The sequence below is a fragment of the Electrona antarctica genome, assembly GCF_951216825.1.
Source record: "Electrona antarctica genome assembly, chromosome: 7".
Classification (NCBI taxonomy): domain Eukaryota; kingdom Metazoa; phylum Chordata; class Actinopteri; order Myctophiformes; family Myctophidae; genus Electrona; species Electrona antarctica.
In genome coordinates, this window is record NC_136812.1 from 35,953,721 (window position 1) to 35,976,025 (window position 22,305).

At 40.5% G+C, this 22,305-nt stretch overlaps 1 protein-coding gene across 2 annotated transcripts; it reads right to left on the reverse strand.

The window, feature by feature from the left end:
- Positions 1–679: 679 nt before the first annotated feature.
- Positions 680–20,955, reverse strand: lama3 (laminin, alpha 3). 2 transcript variants are annotated; one of them, XM_079506883.1, is made up of 35 exons: positions 20,878–20,955; positions 20,596–20,699; positions 20,343–20,390; positions 19,743–19,894; positions 19,254–19,364; positions 17,736–17,847; positions 15,506–15,676; positions 14,844–14,983; positions 14,230–14,346; positions 13,581–13,735; positions 13,210–13,354; positions 12,055–12,154; positions 11,485–11,601; positions 11,053–11,229; positions 10,797–10,948; positions 10,501–10,707; positions 9,911–10,062; positions 8,889–9,051; positions 8,552–8,679; positions 7,235–7,385; positions 6,798–6,902; positions 6,332–6,477; positions 6,102–6,219; positions 5,583–5,723; positions 5,212–5,357; positions 4,930–5,055; positions 4,510–4,648; positions 4,127–4,254; positions 3,613–3,793; positions 2,953–3,102; positions 2,385–2,550; positions 2,146–2,273; positions 1,966–2,059; positions 1,748–1,870; positions 680–1,336 (listed from the first exon to the last, which is right to left on the reverse strand). In XM_079506883.1, exons 1-35 carry the CDS (start codon positions 20,922–20,924, stop codon positions 1,194–1,196), a joined length of 4,683 nt encoding a protein of 1,560 aa, XP_079363009.1. In that variant the 5' UTR covers positions 20,925–20,955; the 3' UTR covers positions 680–1,193. The 2 variants fall into 2 exon arrangements, 1 of the variants encoding a protein (XP_079363009.1); XR_013790499.1 differs by lacking the exons at positions 680–1,336; positions 1,748–1,870 and having other exon boundaries at positions 2,003–2,059; positions 2,146–2,289.
- Between the last annotated feature and the right edge of the window lie 1,350 nt (positions 20,956–22,305).

Genomic DNA, 22,305 nt, shown 5'->3' on the forward strand with positions numbered 1-22,305 from the left:
ATTTTTATTATTAAAACCAAACATGCATTTACCACTTTAGGCTTATACTCTGGCTATTTTCGAAAGATTTGTATACATATTGAACTTGTGAAATGGGACATCCTAAGTGAGACATTTCTAGATTGTGGTATTTTTTCAAAAAATGCCAGTATACTTTTTCCACCACTGAAACGAGACAAATTAGATAGACTGTATTCCACCTTACGTAGAAATAAGGCCAGCCGCCAGATATGCATTTAGCCACACATTACTGCATGGTGTTCACACACTATGAATAAATGATAGATTGGTTGATCCTGCCTTAGTGTGAGTCTCATATAATGGCACACAAGGGAGGGAGCACAGCCAGTGTGCACCATGAGAATAGCCAATACAGTAAATTATGGTTCTCTAGTTAAATAAGTACAGTACAGATCATTTCAAGGACCCCCAGTTTGATATGTTATGCTTTTTGTTTATGTACGTCGCTTTTTTTCCTTCTTTCTTATTATATCTTGTCTTTTTTTGTATGTACATAATGTTCCTGAACATACAGAATTATTTATACCACTTAAAAATCACAATAAACAAAGTAAATAAATAAAAACTAGACTCGTATCATTTGGAGATTATTTGTTTTAATCTGCTTAAGGGGTTGCCATGTGACAGAGCATTTTGGTACCATAAGGTTTGGATAAGCATGTGAGTCAGTTTAGAGCTTTTTGGGATTACATTTTGAGGCTATATGACCTCAACCACAACCATTTAGTTCTTCTATTTGAAATAACTGCTGAAAATATTGGCAGATTCTATTTGAGCAAATCCTATTTGTCTGTAAAACACATATTCATAAAATATCACTGTATAAAAGTCATTGGCACCAGGCGGCTGTGATAGCCTACTAAAAGAATAAGAGGGAAATTGGAGTCCACGTGTGAATTAATTTTCTACTCACCGGATAATTTCCAGAAATTACTTAAATCTTATAGGTGCTGTATGCCAATACAAACAAATCCTAAAAGATTACAATAACTCGAGGATTCACAGGCAGTCAGGCTGATGAAGTAATTTCAGAGAAGGAGATCATTTGGAGTGCCACTACACCCCCTTAAGCATAATGCATGCTCCTTCCAAAGGTTTCGTAAAGGGAGGTGAACCAGGTGATATAATCAGAACTTGTTTTATCCAATGTTGGAAGGAGCATGTATTGGCATTTAGTCTGCAGGGCATTTGTTGATGTGGACAGGCCCTGTCACTCTGGAAGCTGTTAATGCAGCTGGCCTCGCATTCAGCTTCACATTGCGCAAGCAGCCAACAAATGAAGCAGACACTGGAGCCCTGTTTCTTTGCGCTCTACCTGCAGGGGAAGAAAGTGGAGGAATAAGTATCTATCAAGCTGAATAGAGAGGAATTGTACTTGAAAACTACAAAAAGTAGCCTACAAGAATGCTTTTTGTATTTCAAACACCTGGTGGCACTTACCAAAGTAAAAGTATAAAAATCATGAAAATCTACACTAATAGCTGAATATAGGAGGGGCTAGCGCCCTCAAAAATAATTGAAATCTGCAAAGTACGGTGTGTCAAATGATTGAGGTGGAATAAAAAGTACAATGTTAGCCTCTGAGATGTAGTGGAGTAGAAGTATGAAGTATACTTAAGTACTGTAGAGTACTTGAGTAAATGTACATGACATGTACTTTGATACTTTGCACCACTGTCCCGCCACCAAACAAGTGAAAGTTTACATGGAAGTTTGACAGATTTACCCGAGATGCCTCCGATGTAAAGGGAATCCAGTGCTGTGGAATACGAAGGAGAGCGAGAGAAGCCTTCCATCTGTTCCCTCGCAGAATCCACCTCTAGCTTGAGAACCGCATTCTGTTTGGACACTTTAAGCATAAAGAAGGCCAGCCGTAATTAGAATATGTTTTAAAATCATAAGCACCTACGTATACAGTGTGAGAGCTAGTGTGAGACTTTTTACCAGAAACCAGATGAAATTTCCCATCACACAGATTCTCCTGCGGAGTCAACAAGAGGCTGAGGACACCGTTGCCGTCGTTCACTTCCACACCGACCTGCCATAAAGAGTAGCATGATGGTGAATCTTTGTCTTGACTGAGATCCTGACAACAGGAACACACCATGAGACCCGGGGTCTCACCTTATTGTCCCTCAAGAAAACATCAAGGCTGGTCTTGCGGCCTCTGACGTGGAAGAGAAGGCCTGTCAGATGTCGCGGACGTAGCTCAAAGGTCAGCTCAAAATGAGAGCCCACATTGAAGGACTTGTCTGAAAGACAAACATCCTTTATGGAAGGTCCAACATTTAATATTCAGTGAGTTTGCACAATGATTTAAGGGAAGGAATGCGCAAAAATTTAATTCATGTCATCATCCAAACCTAAAACAACATGACCACCGTTGCCCCCAAAGTATGCCCCTGATTCTGAGAGCACATCAGAGCAGGGGAGCGATCCATGGCTTGACACAGGTTCCCCGATTAATATCTCATTCAGTCTGAAATCCCGTATGCAGCCGATAACACTGTCCTTGGGAATTAAGTGGCTCTGAGAAAGAGAACAGAGTTTGACCCAAAAAGTTATTTAGACAATGCAATATATAAAATGGAACAAATATAAAAAGGTTAAACATGAGGGGCTGCACTCACACATAAGAGACACGTGTCTTCTGTGTCTTGTGTCTCCTCTGTGTATCAGACAGGTTTGGTTTGACGAGGTAAACCCCTGACGAGACAACCTTGTTTGATGGGTGTGAGGGGGGCAGAACACAGCCAACCAACAAGGTTATCTCGTCAAACCAAGAGACTCTCACTGAAAATGATTTGGAGCTGTCTGATACACAGAGGAGACACGAGACGAGACACAGAGAAGACACGCGTCTCTTATGTGTGAGTGCAGCCTCAGAAAATATGTTTTGTTATCTATCTAAAGGTGTCCCTTTGTTCATACCTTTGAAGTTTTGTGTCTTGGATAACCTCCTAAATATACAGGATTCTTCAGGTTTAAGGAATAGCCCTCATCATTGGACAGGAGACCATCAGTTACACGGACACCATCCACAAGTAGATGGAAGGTGTTCTTCTCCACACTGAAGACAACCTGTACAATTAAAATATGCATGTAGTGTCTGTCAGGACAAGTAACGTGATTAGCAGCATCCTCTCCTGGAAGCCTTTATCTAGTATCTAATCGTATATGTCTGTGTTCCTACAGTATAGTATAGTAATAGGCAGTATATGGGTAAGGAGACAAGAATCAATTAAATTGTTTCTGGCCTATAAGGCAGTGGTTCTCAAACGTTCATGTCAATGACCCCATATTAATGAGGAATGATTGTGGAGTGCAGAGTGATTTTGTGCCAGGGACACCCATACAAGATTTGTCTTTTATCTTATTTTTTTATATATTTTTTTAACAAATAGGAAATGCTACTAGATGCTAGAAAATGATTAGAAAATGTTGCTGGGACCCCCTGGTTTGACTCAAGGACCCCTGGAGGTTCCCGGACCCCATTTCAAGAACCACTGCTATAAGGGATTGAAAAGATAACAGCCACATTAAGCAAAACGAATTATTTCTGTATGAGAAAAATAACACAGTTATAATTACTCTATGCCAGTTTCCATCGTTGCTCTTCTTGTTAGACTGGATGATTCTGTTTGGACCAAGGGAAAGCTTGATCTTGCCATTAGCTATGAACAGAGCCACCAGGGAAACATCTCCTTTCCCTGCTACGTAGAGCAGCAGTCCTTTGGATGAAATGGTTCTGACTTCAAGTGAGAAATGAGGTCTAAAGTGGACAAGAATGATGAAAGGGCACATAATGGATTTCTTGGGGGAACGAAGAAAATACAAATATGATAATATATATGTATTATTTAAACAGAGATTCTCAAACTTTTGAATGATAAAGGACCCCAAGTTAATTTGGTATCCACGGCCACAAACATACTCTGAGTATACAGATGGAACCAAATGGACCCATAATTGTCTCACTCTCAGAGTGAGACCAGACTTGTAAGGGTTCAGTTGGTTCCTAAATAATATTTTAGCTGGTGGGCCCTGAAACCCCCTCAAGGCCCCCCACTTTGAGAACCACTGTTTTATGTGACAACATAATGACCTGTAATTGAGGTCCTCAGGGGCGATGTTGTAACTCAGCCAGCTGTGGCGCTCTGAGAGCTGGTACCCTCCGTAATGTGCTGAGGGTCGTCTACACTGGACAGCAGTTGTATCTGTCTGGGACCGGATCTGACACACACAATAATACTGTTACAGGTTGTTACAATTTAATATCAGAAGTTAAAAAATAATTATATATATATATATGCATTATTGGCTATATCTTTTTTTATACAGTGAACATTTGAATTTGGACTTTCTTGAAAATTTGTTTGGAAACATATTGGGAAATGCTTTTCACTCTGCCCAAAATAGGGAAACTAGGGTTAATGTGGTTAATTTTAGAAATACACGTGGTAAGTAACATGACAGTGATCTACACACCATTTTGTTTCTGTGGGGTTTTTGCAGAAGGGCGGCTGGTAAAGGTGTGGCGTGTGGAGAGAGGATGCATGTACCCAGCACTATGTCCCCCTTTGCTGAAGATGCGCTCAAGTCAGCCGGCATAAAACTCATGGGATTCCTGTGTTAGATTCAACACTTCTATTACACAACAAATTTATTCATGTGTAAGAAAGGAAGAAACTATTTTTAGACCATCAGCTATTTTCAGAAAAAATACATCATCAACATTCGTCGTACGACTGTGTCATGTACCAGGAATAGCCCATTTACAAGCTTCACAGCATTGTGAACATGACAATCTGCTACAAAGTTGCATGATGGACTCAGAGCTTAATTTAGGCATTGCAGTACTGTACATACTGTACATTCAGAAACAAGGAAAAGTAACTATAGCCAAACCTTGTGTAAAGATTAGAAATGCAGCCGTTGAAGGTCTCTCCTGCCAAAGTTAGCTTATGTGTTCTGGGCTTGATTTTGTGCGGTTGCTGTTGACCCATGTCTACATTATCCACTCTCAACTCCAGCCTGTGAAAATCACAGCCACATTTGGTCAAGTACGGTGTACTGTGTATTGTGTATCAAAGAGCAGTGGGATTCATTCATTTGCATAACAGCAATGGGTTTTGTTTTATTTAAAATGGTACAAATGTTGACAACATTGAGAAGAGACACCTCACTTACCCTGTGTCATTCTTCCTTGCAGACAAGAAGTGCCACCTTCCATCATTGTACATTTTGTGTGATTTCAACGCCTGGCTATCATAATTAAATACTATGTAGCCATCAGTCAATGACAGCTGAAAGTCATGGTAGACAGTAGCAGAATCCTATAGGAAAGGATAAAAACAAGCAAAGTAAAAATAATAAATGAAATCATGTCACATCACACTACAATAATAGTTCAGTGGCTCTCAAAGTCGGATCAGGGTTCCTTGGGGAGGGGGGATATTCCATATGGACCCTTACAGGTCTGTAACTCTGACAGTGTACAAAATGGAACCAAATAGAGCCGTAACGCGAAAGGGTCCTGAGGATGGATCGGCAGCTTTCACCTGATACGTGGTCCTGAGAAGAGCACCATGTTTCTCTGTGCTCCTGAACCCCAGGGAGACCATAGCTGGACGTTGGCTTGAGAGACCCGTGGATTCCAGAGAGAGGGAGCCACCAGATTGAAAGGCTGCTTCATGAACACCCTGCAGTATACAATCAACACACTCAACACACTGGACATCCAATATACAACAGTGAAATCCAAAACACATATAAGCATCACTAGCACAATCATTTGGAATTGGTCTACCGTCTACTCTGAATACTATTAACCACATGAACCCTAGTGTTTGTATCCTGGGCATATCTTACAGTAATAGGCGAACCTAGACAGATCTACAAGCTTGTAGACCTGATATTTTTGGTGTAGAGGCCCCAAAGAATCTGGGGACCAAGTACAGACGCCTGGGGGACCCTGGTCAACAGAGTATATCATTTCAGTGGTTAAGAGAGATTTTTATAAATTTTGATGTACAAATGACTAATCATGAATCATGGTAAATTTCCTAGAGGTAGTTTACCAGCAGTGCAACTGGACATCCAACGCTGACTCCAATGGTCCTGTTATATTCCACATAGAGACCGTCTACCCTCCACCGATCAACACATCCTCTCAGTGCTGGAGCAGTGATGTTGTCCCTTCAAGAATCACACAGATAAATACATATATGGTTCAAATACAAAAGCCCCTGTGTAAATCTTTGATAACTGTAATCAGAATCAGAATCTGTATGAGTTCATGTTGAATTACCTCTCCCTGAGTTGTGTTGGTAGGCCACCGACATAGTAATTTCTGTAGCGCGATGCAACGTAGTCTGTGGATATGTTTTCTTCACGTCCATATTCTCCATAATATATAGTAAACCTTTTATCCATCTCAATTATAAAAGTGTTGCCCTAGGAAAGGAGATTCAGTAAATATCCAGTAAAATTTGGTATGAATTTCTTACACAATATCGATAATGTTAGATAATTAGAATGTATAAAACCTGATGTAGTGAGTGAATGTGAGGGAGAGTTGACCCTTGATGAAACTTCTAATAATTTGGGTTCACATTAAGAGAAATGCAACTCATTGCAATTCTCATTGCTGGACCTTTAATAAGACTTAAATGGAACAGCTAAATAGGCTACGTGAATGTAAATAGTTTTTGCTTGAGAATATGTGGGTTGATTCAACATGAAATGATTTGTTTAAAACTGTTCTATGATCTTACATAAAGTGACACATTTCCACTGCTCTTAGCCTTGAGTGCTTGGCCTGATTGTCTTCCTTGCAGAACAAGGTGGCCTTTCTCCACTAAGACGCAGAAGTATGAATCCTGTGAAATATGGAAAAATACATTTGTAGCTTTTAATGGTGAAACTTAATGTTGACTATAATTGGCCACAGGTCACCATTTTGTCAAATCTATAGTGGCACAATTAATAGCCTTTGTTGAGTGTTTTGTTAGTTTGTTAGTCATTAGAAACAGTATACAGTTTAAGGATTTCTAATTTATAAGTGTCTTTATAGTTTAGTTTTATGCAATTGCTTATATTGTTTTATTATATTTGTATATGTTTCAAACTAATCTTATTATAAGCATGTATTGCAAAAGATGTTTATGAAAAAGGGAAATCAATAAAAGGAGCTAAAGGAGAAACATCATACATCATTTCCAATGTAGAATAGCAAGGCATTTGACTCCCGGCTCTTTGTGGTGAACTTGAACAGTCTTCTCTTTATCTTGTCTGGGTTACTTGTGAGTGCCATGCGGTAGCCAGTCCCTTCATAGTAATCTGATACCTCTGACTGAGGAAGCCTGTGCAAAGGACGGAAATGTCATGGTAGAAGAAATACTCCGATTTGCACAATGTAGAAATACTACTAAAAAGTCTGGTATTCAAAATTGTACTTGAATAAAAGTACAAATGTATTGGCATCAATACTGATAGTATAAAAGTATAAAATGAAAGGTACGATCCTTATGCACAATGTCCCTTCACGTTCAAATTGTCAAAATCTTTAAAATATAGCTGATCAACTTCACAGCGTGTTGCTGTGTTTTGTATTAATAATCTAAATCTACAAAAAGAAATAGTCACTAATGTTTTCAAATAATTGTAGTGGATTAATTGAAAAGTACAATATTTTGCCTCGGAGATGCAGTGCAGCAGAAGTATAAGAAAAAGGAAATACTTTAAGTAAAATAAAAGTCCCTCAAAAATGTACTTAGTTAGTTTCCACCATTGAATGCCAGTCATTCAACTCAATAAAAAAGTGTGTCACACTATGTACACTACAGTATGTGTCGCATTCCACCACAAGCATTATACTCACACTCGTCACTATTTTCAGAGTTAAAGGACGACTTCACCCATTTTCAACCTATCTTCATATAATTGGTCCTCACTAATGTTCATGATAATATGGTACCATTTTTGGCTACCCCTTCTGTGTCTCAGACAAGGGCTGTGGACAGTTCAGAAACCCAGTGACATCATCGGTGGGGAATCCAAGCTAATAGAAACTGTAGTCTTTCTTTTCCTGGACAGTTAGCATGCAATAATAGAAGCCATTGTTCTTGTGTTAATAAAAATAGAAATCAAAAATCACATAGTCACTTGTGTGAAGCGAGGTGCGCTCTTATCGTCTTATCATCATACAACACATTCCATGCTCAGCCAATCAAATCATCTCAAATTTGGTACACACAAAGCTGGGCATAGGGCCCCTCAAAAATAAGAATCTTGTTTTTTGTTTTGTTTTTCATTTATTCATTGGCATTTTATAATGAGCATTAGTGAGGACCCAATTATATGAAGATAGGTTAAAAATGGGTGAAGTCGCCCTTTAAGACCTGAGAAAATCTTCAAATTCTTATTCAAAAATTCAAAAGAAATATATATATATTTGTTGCTACATGTATAGCAACAACTAATGAGACACAGTGGTAGGTTACAAGTTGGTCTAAATGGGTTAACTTACTTGACATAAGGCTGGTCGTCAGTGAGGTTGACCACACTCTTATAGTTGAACAGGCAAAGGCGATGGTCATTCACAGAGGACAGTTTCATGGCTCCACGGTACATGGGGTAACGCAGCTCCACCGGAGGCTGAAGACAAGACATTGCAAAATATGTAAGATGGTTAAAACTATCTTCCAATCTGGCATCACAATTTTGGGCATGTTATTATAGGTGCACATTTTCTTTTCTTTTTTTTCATTGTTTCCTATTTTCACTATTCATCCTATACAATGATTATACTGTGGTTAAACTGTTGATCATTCAACAAGAGAAAAATAGTGATGATGAATGATTACAGTGAAGTTGTCCGGATGACCGCCCACGTAGAAGACCACGTTGTCCGGGTTCAGATCCAGAACAGCAATGGCCGTGTTTGGAAGGTTCTTCTTGAGAGGTAGATGGATGGGTTTTGGCGATGTGAAGTTCTGAGTCATATTAACTTCTGAATCTTGGTAAACCCTGAAGGAACACAAATCCACACAAAAGGGATTACAAGAATCTAATCATACATAAAGGAGAACCCATTTTCTACATTATCTTCATATAATTGGTGCTCACAATTGTTCATTATAAAATGGCACCCTTAATGTCTACATGTCGCAGAGGTGGACTATTGACAGTTCAGAAACCTTGATATTGTCTCCTCCATGACATCATCAGTGGTGATTTCACAATAAAAAATATAATATAATTTGATGTACAATGTCTTCTACAGTATTTCAGCGTGCTAACTTTCCAGGAATAGAAAGGCTGTAGTTTCGATTTGCTCGGAATCCCCATCAATGATGTCATTGAAGTAAGGTTTCTGAACTGTCCACAGCCCACCATCTTATAATAAACATTAGTTCATTATAAGTTTAGATAAGCTGGTTAGATAAGGTTGAAAATGGATGAACTGCTCCTTCAAAGACTCACTTAATCAATTAGATAGAGTGTGAGACGCATGTGAGCAGGGACCCCGCTGATGATTTGGTTGACCTACTCGCATATTATTTGTGCAGTTGTGCTGCCCCCCTCCTGATGACAGCGCTGCGTTATCTTATGCATATCGGTTACTTTGCTGTTTGTGAGGACGCACACGTGGGCGTGTGCTATTACGTGGCGGAGCTGCAGAGAAAATTGTCGGCTTGGCACTTTTTGGCACATTTTGTTGCCCTATACTCGCAGTGCGTATTGTGCGTATAGGTAGCGGGGGCGCTGCATGTGTGTGTGTGTGTGTGTGTGTGTGTGTGTGTGTGTGTGTGTGTGTGTGTGTGTGTGTGTGTGTGTGTGTGTGTGTGTGTGTGTGTGTGAATTGTGAACACATGACACAGCTCACCTGCTGAAGACAACTCTGTCAAAGTCTGTTGAGTTCACGCTGGTGGTCGTGATGATTTTGCTGGCTTCCACCTTATGGACAATTCCTCCCAGTTTGTAGACACACAGCAGTATGTTGTTTCTGATCGCCATTCCAATGTAGTCTCCAGAAGACTGAAAGACAATGACAGAAATGAGCCACACCCAATGAGTAGATCAGTAATCCTTCTGTCTATACCGTGGGTTCTCAACGTGGTGTCGGAGGACCCCCAGGGGTCCTTGAGGGGTTTCCAGGCAGACCACATTGAAATGATTGATAGGTACGATACGATTATGATAGATACGGTTTTGTAACTCTGAGAGTGTACAAATGGAACCAAATGGTTCCATTTGTATTGTATACTTTTCAGAGTTGAACTATATGTGGATTTGACAAGTGTAAACCTACTCCATCAGTAGGTTCAATATTAGCCTGAGCTCAATATTGGCCGAATTACATTTCTATGGAAAATAAAAAAGTTAAGAATCACTGGTCCAACTTGGCCTGTATTTCTATTTTCTACTCATGGAGTTTTTCTTTATTTTGTTATATTTAAGATAAGAGACACTCACATCCTTGTTGCCCAGGTAGAAAACAAAGGCATTAGAATCATGGCGCTTGTCTTGGCGTCGCTGCCTCCTGCCCTCAGCCTTGGAAGGATCTTTTGGGTGGCGATTGAGAAGTAAGTCAACCGCTGTGAATGCCTTCACATCCTCGAGGTTGCTCGGAGGACGAAGTTCAACGTGGCCCTTTCCATTGAACGTGGTGGCAAGAGAAAGCTGAGGGAGGGCAGTAAAGTCAGTCAAAATGCATATGAATATAACATATCAAAGACTGGTTGCTAAACAAAGTTGTAGACGTATATCACCCTGTTGACAAAGGTTCTTGTCTCTTGTATGATGTCTTTGATTCTTCTGATGCTTTCTGTCAGATTGGCAGCAGAGGGCGCCTGGTTACTAAGATTCAGAGTCTGTGCAAACGTCTTGTTCAAGGTAGGGAGTGTTTCACTCAGGTTCTTCACTAAAAAGTGCAAAAAGTCAAGACAAAATATACGAGATGATTATGTATGTGAGATGATTAACAGGACAGCAGAAAGCTTTGTATTTCCAGACTTGAATACTCACATGCATGATCTGCATCACTCAGAATACCATCTACATTTGGACTGGCATCAAGAAGACCTATTTTGATTTTCCCAACTTCTTGAGTGATCGTCCTCAGTCTGTCTGTCACTGAATTGATAGTGGCATTAGAAGCAGAGACATCTGCCTTGGCAGCGTCTAGGAGGCTCCCAGTATCATCTGCAATCAAAAGATCTGATATATTATAGACATGAGCTAACGCAAGGATGGGAAACCACTTAATTGGGCAATTAAGTCATAACGAACACGGTTTCATGTCCATTTTAACATTCAATGGAGCCTTTTCACAGCAGACAAACAGAGCTAAAGTTATTAGCTCTAGTCACAAACTGGCAGTCACAAACTGGCTTAACGGGCAGCTGTAAAAAAATAAAAAAATAAATCCAAAACGGTGTAATCTAAGAATTCACTAACCTCTTTTGATGTTATTTAGATCATCAGTGACATGTTGAATGTCGTTTCTCAGCAGTCGTCCTTTCTCCTTTCTCTGATCAATGTTGTTTGTCTGGGAGGTAACTTTATCTGATATCACTATGTGTATCAAAGGAAAAAAAAGTTAAATCAATGTAATTCTTCATATTTTTTGTGACTTCAGACAACATGCAAGATATTTTGAATGTCAATGAATAGACCAGTGGTTCTCTTTTAATTTCAAGTGTACAAATGTGTACAAATGTACACTTTGTACTCTCTCAGAGATACTTGTACGGGTTCATTTGGAATCTCCTCAAGGACCCCTGAGGGTCCCTGGACCCCACTTTGAGAACCACTGCAATTATCTGCTTTATGTGCAGGTTTCAATTTGTAAAAAATATAAATAAAAAATAAAACTCACAGAAGCAGGGTTAAAACATCCCCACTAGCCATAATAACAATGAATGACCAGAGCGGCGGATACCAAAAGCAGAGGCATAAACACCCCCCCCCCCCCCACCCCCACCCCAGCAACTGTAACCCTGACTTTATGTGATGAAGTTAACTTACTTTGAAGGTAACCCGGCGTGTTCTGGACTTCTGTGAGCATGCGCTGTGCATCGTCTTTCAGTGCCTTGGCCCGTTTGACCACGTCTCCCTGCACTGCATCCTGATGTGTGGCAAGGACACAGACATAAAACGAATGAAATGCTGCTGTAGTGGACAGGGTTATATGCTGCTGTAGTGAATTTCAAGAATAGCTAAAACAGACGAGCTACACTCTTCAGGCTTGTAGATCAGCTATTTTCACTATTTGAAAATGTAGATTATTTTTCTAATTCCGAAAATTCTTTAAAAAGCATTTTTTATGTCTGAAACCAAATTGTTTTTGAATACGTTCTCTTTCTTTTTTCTTCTTTTTTTTTAAATAAAATTCCAACCAATAGAAAACAATGGGTCCAGGACTGCTCTAGTAGTTCATACTAGTTAAAGATGGAGTGCCGTGATCCCCCCCCCCTTAAAACATGATCATCAGGTAGGCTACTAAACTAAACTAAATGTGTACAGAAAGTGATGGTTGAGAAATGACAGAGTTACCATGTGGGGGTCCCTCTACTGTACTGTACTGTCACTGTACTGTACTGTAACACCCCAAATCATGTGCGTGTGTGTGTGCGTGTGTGCGTGCGTGCGTGCGTGCGTGCGTGCGTGCGTCCGTGCGTGTGTGTTAGGCTGTGCAACAGTGACACTTGGTTGTGAAAACCAACCAAAAGCTATTTTCGTGCCACCCAGCCAGGGACAGACCCAGGGACCCGACACAGATAGCTGTCTATAGGAGTGGTTGCACCACTCAAAAATGTTTTTATGAGGCCATGGGTCATGGTGATAGGTGGTGATCCACCTGAACTGAAGCCACACCCACAGCTGTTGTTGTATGATAAAGGGGGAGGGGTTAGGGGAGGGGATAATATTGTGATGTCACGATCACTCTCATTTCGACAGTGATCTTTCGACCTGAGAAACCAAAAATACACAGGGAATACATATTTCAATATTCTAACCACACCTGGGGGTCTATTAGAGTAATGGTAACTCCATATACACATACAAAACAGAAAAAGTACAAAAATCACGGCACTCCATCTTTAACGAGAGGAGTAGTCAGTTTTAGTGATTGATGGAAAGGCGGATCTCACATCACCCGTGGGAATGCAAACTAATCACCTTAAAAGCCTCCTCAGCAGCCACTCTGGATTGATTTGCTGCCAGGCCCGCCTCCTCGATGACACTTACAATGCTGCTATGAGCTCCCTTGCCCACCACAGCATTAAGCAGGCCAGAGGAGCTGTTGGTCATTTTCTGGAGCCCTCTGTAGATAACAGACAAGACATTCAAGTCAACACAAAAACAGAGCTGAAATGTTTTGATTTAATTTCCAAGTTTGATATTGTACGTGTCTGGTGGGAACCTCGGATATCCAAAACCGTAACTTTATTATTATTTTATTTGTGACAAATAGTGACAATAGCAATAGGGGGGGGGGGGGGGGGGGCATTTTGGAGGTCCTTGACTTTTGAGAACCACACTATACTCACAATTTAAACTCTCTTGCTAGTCTGTCCAGTTCCTTTGCATGCTCTTCTGCCTTGACGATCAAGTCCACTTTTGCCAGAACTTGGAAGATTCTGTTCAACTTCTTAGTGAGGTTCATCGTAGCACCGTCCTGCTGAGCTGCAAGATGCTCCGCTTCCTGCACCATTGAACACCATTGAATTGTTTTCAAGCCAGAATCCATTCTCAAAACGTTTGCTTGATCGCTTAAACTATAGTGTTTTCCGAAACCTTCCAGCTTGAGACCCAAAAGAGAAATTGTGTATCCCCAGGACCCAAGCTTACAATAGCAATAGCTATAGCTCTACTAGCTCAAAACGTAGTTGTGAGCTTGTTGATCTGCTATTTTTGCTTATAAAATTATTATTTACAATTTTTAAAAACTTAAAAAGGTGGGATATATACCCGTGACTCATAAAAAAGGGCCCGTGACTAAAAACGGGTCTCAACCCAATCTGGTCCATAGCGTCTCTGAGACAACGCTATTGGACCACAGCTAGTCTCAACCCCATGGGCTCAACATGTGCATAGTTGAGCCCTTCAGCGTGACATACTGTACACTGTACAGTACATTTACACCAACACAACAGTTTGTGCAGTTCAAGGAGTAAGAGTCCATACACAGGAGTTTACCTCTTTGCTTGCTTTAAGCATTCCATTGAGCGCTGTAGCATTCCTTAACTTATCTTTAGTCAATCCAACCATTGAAAGGATCTTGTCTCGTTCCTTCTTCAGCTGAGCCCGGCGTTTCTGTCAGATGACAAAGCAAAGCATTATGTCACTATATTGTATTGTGTCGCCATTAATTACATTTAGGGCATATTGTCTTCTTAGCGATTAAACATTCTTAATCGATTTAAAAAACATATAGGCCTAATAATGTACTAACTTGATTAATCTGATTAACGACTTAATCACTATTTTAAGGGGGAAAAAACATCCATTATTTTTGTTTGTCTTTAGTTCAATGTTTGTTTTGTAAACACATTGACAATGAAGGGAAATTTTTGTCATAATGTGTCATTTAAGTCATATTGTCTCTTTATTTATAATGGCGTTTAATGTTTGTGTTGGCACCGTTTGTTTTACATCACCATTATTACATCACCTAATCAACATGAGTTAGACTTTAATATATTAGCGCCCCTCACTTCACACGGGTGTGATTTTTATTAAATTCAATACCTTAAAAAAATGGACTAAATCTATATACGTAGTCTATTGCAACCCCAGTCCATGTACAGTACCAGCAGGTGATGTAGGATAGTGTCGCTGTTCATGTTGAGCCCAAGGCTCCTGTCCACTGTGATCTGTGCTTGTGACAGCATGTCCGCCAGGTCCCTCAGAGAACCACCAGCAGACATCAGAGAGGCTGCGGTCCCATTGGCTGAAGACTGGTTCACAAGAGCTGTCATGTTGTTCCTGACTAGTTGCAACACTGAAGCAGACATAAAACTTACGGATTACAGTCTTGCAGACTTCTCAAGGATGTCAGCATTGCAAGACCAGTGGTTCTCAAAGTTGGAACTGATTTTGCTCAGGTCCCTAGCAAAATCAGTTTAGCATCAAACAGTTTCATCGATTTTTAACCACTTTATTTTATACTTGGCTATTCAAATCTACTGTACAAGCCCACAATGCATCGCATTGTGACCCGTTGTGAGCGTGTAGGCCTTTTTTTGTTTTTGTTTTTTAAAAATGTAACAGATTTATTTTTACATTACCACATTTTCAGATGGGGGTCTGTGGCCAATTACATTTTAATTTGGGGGGTCCTTGACATGAAACTGTGTGAGAGGCACTGAGTAAGTTTCCATTATATTGCCATCATACATAATATATATCACCCAGAGAGTGAATGCCAGTGCAGTGCCAGACCATTAAAAGGCCATATACGTATATCTCTTACATTTGCGTGCCATCTCTTGCTCGTTGGCAGCGGTTCCTGTGTGAGTGGTGCAGTCATTGACTCTCATTTCCTCCAGCATTCTCTGAACCTCCATCAGCATTCTGGATGCATCCTCTGCATCAACAGCACTGGAATCCCCAGGTTTCAACTCAGCCAGTTGTTTCAGGAGAGCTGAACATGAATGAAATGAAATAGATAATGAAATAAATAATGGTTCTAGAATCTAGAACCATTTAACAAAATGCTGGTGATGGTTCCAGAACCATCTAGAATCTAGATGGTTCTGGAACCATCACCAACATTTTGTTGTTCATGTTCCTCACATGATTCAACCTTTTTTGTGTGTCAAAGAATAATTTTGTGATGGTTCTTTGAGGTACCTTTAACCACTTAAAGCAGTCTTTAGTATAGGTGTACATTATTCTACGATGTAGAAGAAAAAAAGGGAGCGGACATCAGTCGATGAAGCATATTATAATGTAGGGTTACCGTTGAACTGGTTAAGGTTTCTATAAAGACAATAAATGATTATTTAAAGAACCTTGGTCTGAAAGGTTCTTTCTGGAACCACAAATGTTGTGTAATTGTCTGGAATAAACATAATTACAGAGGTGACAACAATATCTTTGCCACAAGGCATAATTCAACACAACTATATTACAAGGGATAGCAAGTGATTACTTTCTTGTGTCACATGAAGGTCTTATAACATAATTAAAATTATCTGACTTCATTGGTCTAAATTCACCAATGGCTTAAGCCAGTTAACAGTAAAATGTGGTCCTCAGGTCACTCATCACACTGACTGCAGTGATAACCACTGTGTCATTGTCGGGGACCGCATGTAATTCAGACAGGGCATTAGCGTCTGCTCCCGTGCTTGCGGTTATGGTTAGGTTAGGAGATGAGGTGGGTTGTCATTTGTCGGACCAATGACTAGTCTGAACAACGTACTGCACCCGTAATTGTCTCCACCAGGCTGAAGGCATGGGGAGAGTATGTTTTGCACCCCATCCGTGTGCCCGTGTGTGTGTGTGTGTCCGTCCGTCCATCCGTCCGCATGTGTACAGCTAATCTCCGCCGGCACCGTTGGCCCGGGCGATGCCAAACTGCGCACACACCCTGGATGCCAACGACGAACCTCTGCCCCATGTTTTCAACAGCGGCCTGTTATAACGCCACCATGAGGCCGACTTTTGCAAAACACATTTCTTTACATCACGTACACATTTTATCCATACATCACGCAAATTGGTATACAATATATCCATAGTCATGTCATCAACATGGACCTGTCCGCTTCCCCACATTCAATCCCCATTGGCTAAGATTGCAAAAAAAGAGTGCAATTTGAGGGAAATTTTGCATGCACATTTCCACTATAGGCCGAGGAAAGAATGCCACATCAGCCTCATGGTGGCACTATAACTGGCCCATTTGTGTTTTTACCTACATAACTGCACCGATCTGTGTAAAACTTTGTATGCACACTCTCTAGAGGTCAAGGAAAAATCATTGACCTGCATTTTTCCTTTGATCTGCTCTTTATAGCGCCACCAGGAGGCCGACTTATGCAAAACACATTTTTTTATATTACTCCATCAGATTTTACCCAAATCTCATGCAAATTGGTACACATGATCTCTATAGTCGTCATGTGATTAAGACGGGTTTCTCATATTCCATCCTGATTGGCTAATCCAAAATTTAGTGGCCCGTTTTGTACAAAATGCTGTAAATCATTAACACAGCGTCCGATTGTGGCAGTGGCGTGCACAGATAGACCTAGGGGGTGCTAGAGCACCCCCTGCCCTTTTCCCTCTGAACAATTGTGCCCTTTTGAAAATAAATTCTTGATAAAAAGCTTCTAATATATTATTTAGGCCCCAAAATCTATAAATCTCACACTATTAAGGCAACCGGCCGGTTCCACCGTGGAACCGGTCCACGCGCTGCACAAGGTGCCCTTTTTTCACTTCAGCACCTGCCCCTAGCTCTAAATGTCTGTGCACGCCACTGGATTGCGGTGAAACACGCATATTCCCACTAGGCTGAGGAAGAAATGCCACTTGACATTTTTCCAAAAACGATCCTATCCTGGTGGAGACCTGTGCCCCGAGGGGCACTTTTTCTAGTTGACAATGTGGAGACACTGCTGTTTTCTAGATTCCACTGTGTAGTCTGTGTTACTGTATTGTATTGGAATGGAGAAAGACTGTGCTGTACATACTTTGTATGGGAACGGAGAGAGATTGAACTTCAGAGAAGAGATCGCCTGCTTGCACCTTGGTCCTGTTCACTTTCTCCACCAGCTTATTAGATCCCGGTAGAGTTTTCTGAATCTGTGAAGGTCATAATACCAATATTGTCAAGTATCAAGTATTGTGGTTAGTTAGTCACAAGCACTTAATAGGCAGACAGCAGCGATATCATAGCATATATTGCTATATGTATAAATCTGAGATTGTGTCCTGAGAGCTCCTACTGTATCCTGGACAGCATATTGGACAGGGAGGCCATCTAGAGGCTGAAAAGTAGCTCGATGCATTCCTACTTCCTAGTGCCAACAAAGGCTACCTATACCAACAGTTGTGGAAGAAGTAAAATCCCTGAATTCAACATTTTACTTGATTAAAAGTAAAACAAATCATGAAGAATCATGACTTGATGCAATATACACAGTAATGTATACACAGTAGTAAAGTGTTCATTGAATCACTATCACTTTCAAGGCCCTACTTAGTTTACTTATAGTTATCGGGGGCCGTCAGGGCTATATATCCCATGTTGCGATGCAGTGTAAGTTTGTAGATCTGCTATTTAAAAGTATTGGCATCGGCTACCTTCAAAATATTTGGGAATAATAATAATAATGATAACATCTGTATCCTATATCTTTTCAGAACGGCCCGGGCCAGCCCAGCGGTCCAGGTACCTAAGCTGCTAATCAAGCCTGACACTAGTGCATTGCGGGTTCGGCTCTGATCACATAATTTTCAAAAGATCAGATTCAGGGAGAAAAGATCGGATTTTTAATTGTCTAATGTAAATCTCAAAGAAAGATGTATAAGCAATGATATTTTGTAAAAACTGTTGTGTTTATGCTAGTTGTTTTCCTTCTGGTCCCAGTCAGAGATCATCAAACAAAGACTAGTCACACCTATGATGAAAACAAAGGAAATGCAACCCCCACTATGCATGATGGAATAGGTGTGTAGTACTCTCTCTGAATGAGAGAGATACTCTTTAAGAGTTTTAACTTGACTTCAGTTCTATAAGCTGTAGAACTGTATTCACTTTAATTAACCAATACATCACTATTTTGCTAGGATTCCATGCTTTCATATAGAAAGAAACGAAAACCCACAGTGATAGTCATTATAATAAAAGTATAGTCACATTTTGCCTTTCAATAATTGAAAGGCAACACAACAGACTAGACTAGAGTGACATACATTAGGATATTTGCTATTGTGATATGGCATAAGTGGCATAAATGTCTCAAAATCCCTAATATATATAATTATATATATGTGTGTGTGTGTGTGTGTGTGTGTGTGTGTGTGTGTGTGTGTGTGTGTGTGTGTGTGTGTGTGTGTGTGTGTGTGTGTGTGTGTGTGTATGTGTGTGTGTGTGCGCGCGTGCGTGCGTTCGTGCGTGCGTGAGAACGACTGTGACTGTGGTATTTTGTAATTCTCCTCTAGACTGTTCTTCATTTTGTGACTGTGGAAAGCATGTCTCCAGGTACCTTGTCTGTCAGCTGAGTCAGGTCGTCGCTGACCAGGTCCACGTCTGCTTCCAGCTGGTCAGTTTTTGGCAGCAGAGCGTTCATTGCACCACCGTACCTCCCAACCACAACCTGCATGATACAACAACACAGCATCAAACAGAGATCTAGACTAGTCTGTTATTATCCAACCTATTAAAGGGGCTATAAGTGATATCCATCCATCCATCCATCTTCAACCGCTTATCCGTAGTGTAGAGTGTAGAGTGTTTCGCGGTAACAGGGGTCCCCCTGTCTCACCAGTTTGTTTATTGAAAACAGAAAATAAAGTTTTACGTCGGAATACCATAATTTAAAATGGACAATTAGGCATTTATCAGATGCTCTTTTAATCTAGTGCGATTTACAGTAAGCAAGGTCTGATCAAGGCAAACACACTTGCAATTTCCCCAAATTGAACTTTTCTTAAGGTTGGCTGCATTGCACAGGTCCATGGATGAATGGGTTTACCTTGGTGTCAGAGATGTTAGCCTGCAGCCTGTTAAGCATTGTTAGAGAGACAGCGCTTTGGCTGATGTTCTGCAGCTGTTTCTTCAGCCAAGACATTTCATCATCCATGCCCTCCAGGTCATCCAGGAAGGCAAGGCTGCAGTTATCACAATCTATCCATCCACGAATATACAAAGAGAAGTTTAAACTGACCATGGACTAGAATGCCTAAGGATGATAAAAAGGCTTAAAGCACCTCCCCAGCTAAATGTGTTAATACAGCATCACAATCAATTTTAACCACTTTTTGGTTATTCAAAAATAGCAGATCTACAAGCTCACAGTGCCTCACTTCTTGCCACACTGCAAGCTTGTACATTTTGAACAGTTTTGGAGAAATCTTTAATAATTTTGAATTTGTTTACACAAATCTTCTCTTCTGGGGTCCCTGACAAAAAACATTTGCAGATGGGGGTCTGAGGTCAAATACATATCAGTTTGGGGGTCATTGACACAAAAAAGTAAAGAGATTGAGAACAGGTCTAAACCAGGTTAAGGGTTAATTTCAGGCAGGGATGTGACATATATGTGAGTGTAGACAAATGCAGAAAGCAGACAAACCATGGAGGCAGTGGTCACCAGAGCCATTGTCACCGGATGTTATGCACTCTATCAAAAACAAAACATGACGGGAAACAGAATGATCAGAATGTGGTTGCCAAAACAGATGGAGAGTTTATTGCCAATCAATACGGTACGGTACTCAGTAGCTTACCACATGTAGGCTATACGTTTACCCAAGTACCGGTATATAAAAACAAGATACTTAATATACTTTCTAGTTTCTATCCTAGTTTTCTAAGCATGTACTTACTGCCCGTCACAGTATCACAAATGTTAGAGGGCCCATCATTGCATTGACAAGGATGGCAGTTGCCTCCATATGCCTTTGGATTACCATGGTAACCAGAAGCACACCTGACAGACAATGGGGAGAAAACAAATAAAATGCTTGCTATGGAACCGAGATAAATTCTGTGATAGGGATATCACCCTGACACAAGTTTGACAATAGCTCGATCAATATTATTATGATCTACTGACAATGGTGAAATGTTACATTGTGTCTGAGTTGTATGATAATTGACAAACACACCTGTCACATGTGGCTCCATGATAACCTCGTTTACACAAGCATTCCATCCCACCAGAACCCACATCCAGACAGGCCAACGCAAAACTACACACAAAAGGAACCCAGAAGTGTTTGTATTTTATATTAGTATTACAATTACAACACTTCATGAACTCACATTTTTTGATCATCAGGAATTCACGACTTTATGCAACATACACAGTCAAATGTTAATTTAATCACTTAGGCCCTACTTATATAGTCCATCAGCGCTATATTCCATGTTGTGATGCAGTATAAGATTGTAGATCTAGTATTATTTTTTGACTCTTGGACTGCTAAATATCCAACATACTGTAGTTATTGGTGTTTCTATTATTTTAAGGTTTGTGTATATCTTCACTGTGCCTACATGTCAACCATGTGTACTCACAACTACAGTAGGTCTACTGAGTTAGTGTGCATGGTGAAATGGTGAACAGATCTGCAAGTTTGGATTGGCTATTGGCAAAGAGGTTTGGCATTGAGGGAAAAAAGAGTGAAAGGTCAAGTTTACTAAGTATTGACGTTTAAGTGGTTACAGGTCTGAAAATACACATTAACATGTTACAAGTTACATTTATAGAATATGTAGTGGGGGCCCCTGCTTGATCTCAACAAGGGGGACAAACGTTGAAGACCCCTGGATTAGATTAGACAGGTGAACTGACTTGTTCCATGTGAAGGGGCAGGGACAAGGCCGACAGGTCCTCCGAGCCGCATTGCCATGGTGTCCTTCTTTACATCGCTCACATCGATCTCCTGCAGTATTATACTGACACTTCTGGAAGCCAACCAGACCACACACTTCAGTTAAACATTAGCCATTACATTTTGGGCTATTTTCCACTACAAAGAACCTTACATTACTTGAAACCATGAAGTTCTGTTCTGTGACGTTTTTTGTTTGTTTTACGTTTCCATTATAATCAGAGCCACCCCTGAAGGGGGAGGTACAACCTTGTTTAAAAAAAGTGAAAATAGTAGATCTACAAGTTCACAGAGTCGGGTTGCGACCCATTGTGAGCATACTGTTAAGTGAGTAGGCTACACTATAAGTTCTGAGTTCTGGTTTCCATAACTCAGGGCTCACCTCCTGAGCAGGACTCAAATTAAGTTCCGAGAACCTTATCTGAAACCAAACCGTAGTGTGAAATATATACGTTATAGTTTATAGTCGAAAAGAGCCAATAATGTAAGACCAGAGACTGCACAAGTACCCTACATACAAACATAATTAATCAGTCATCTTTTTTGCACATTAAAATGCTAGAGCCGACTGTTCCTACATAAACTGTTGTATATCGTGTGTGTGTGTGTGTGTGTGTGTGTGTGTGTGTGTGTGTGTGTGTGTGCGTGTGCGTGTGCGTGTGCGTGTGCGTGTGTGTGTGTGTGTGTGTGTGTGTGTGT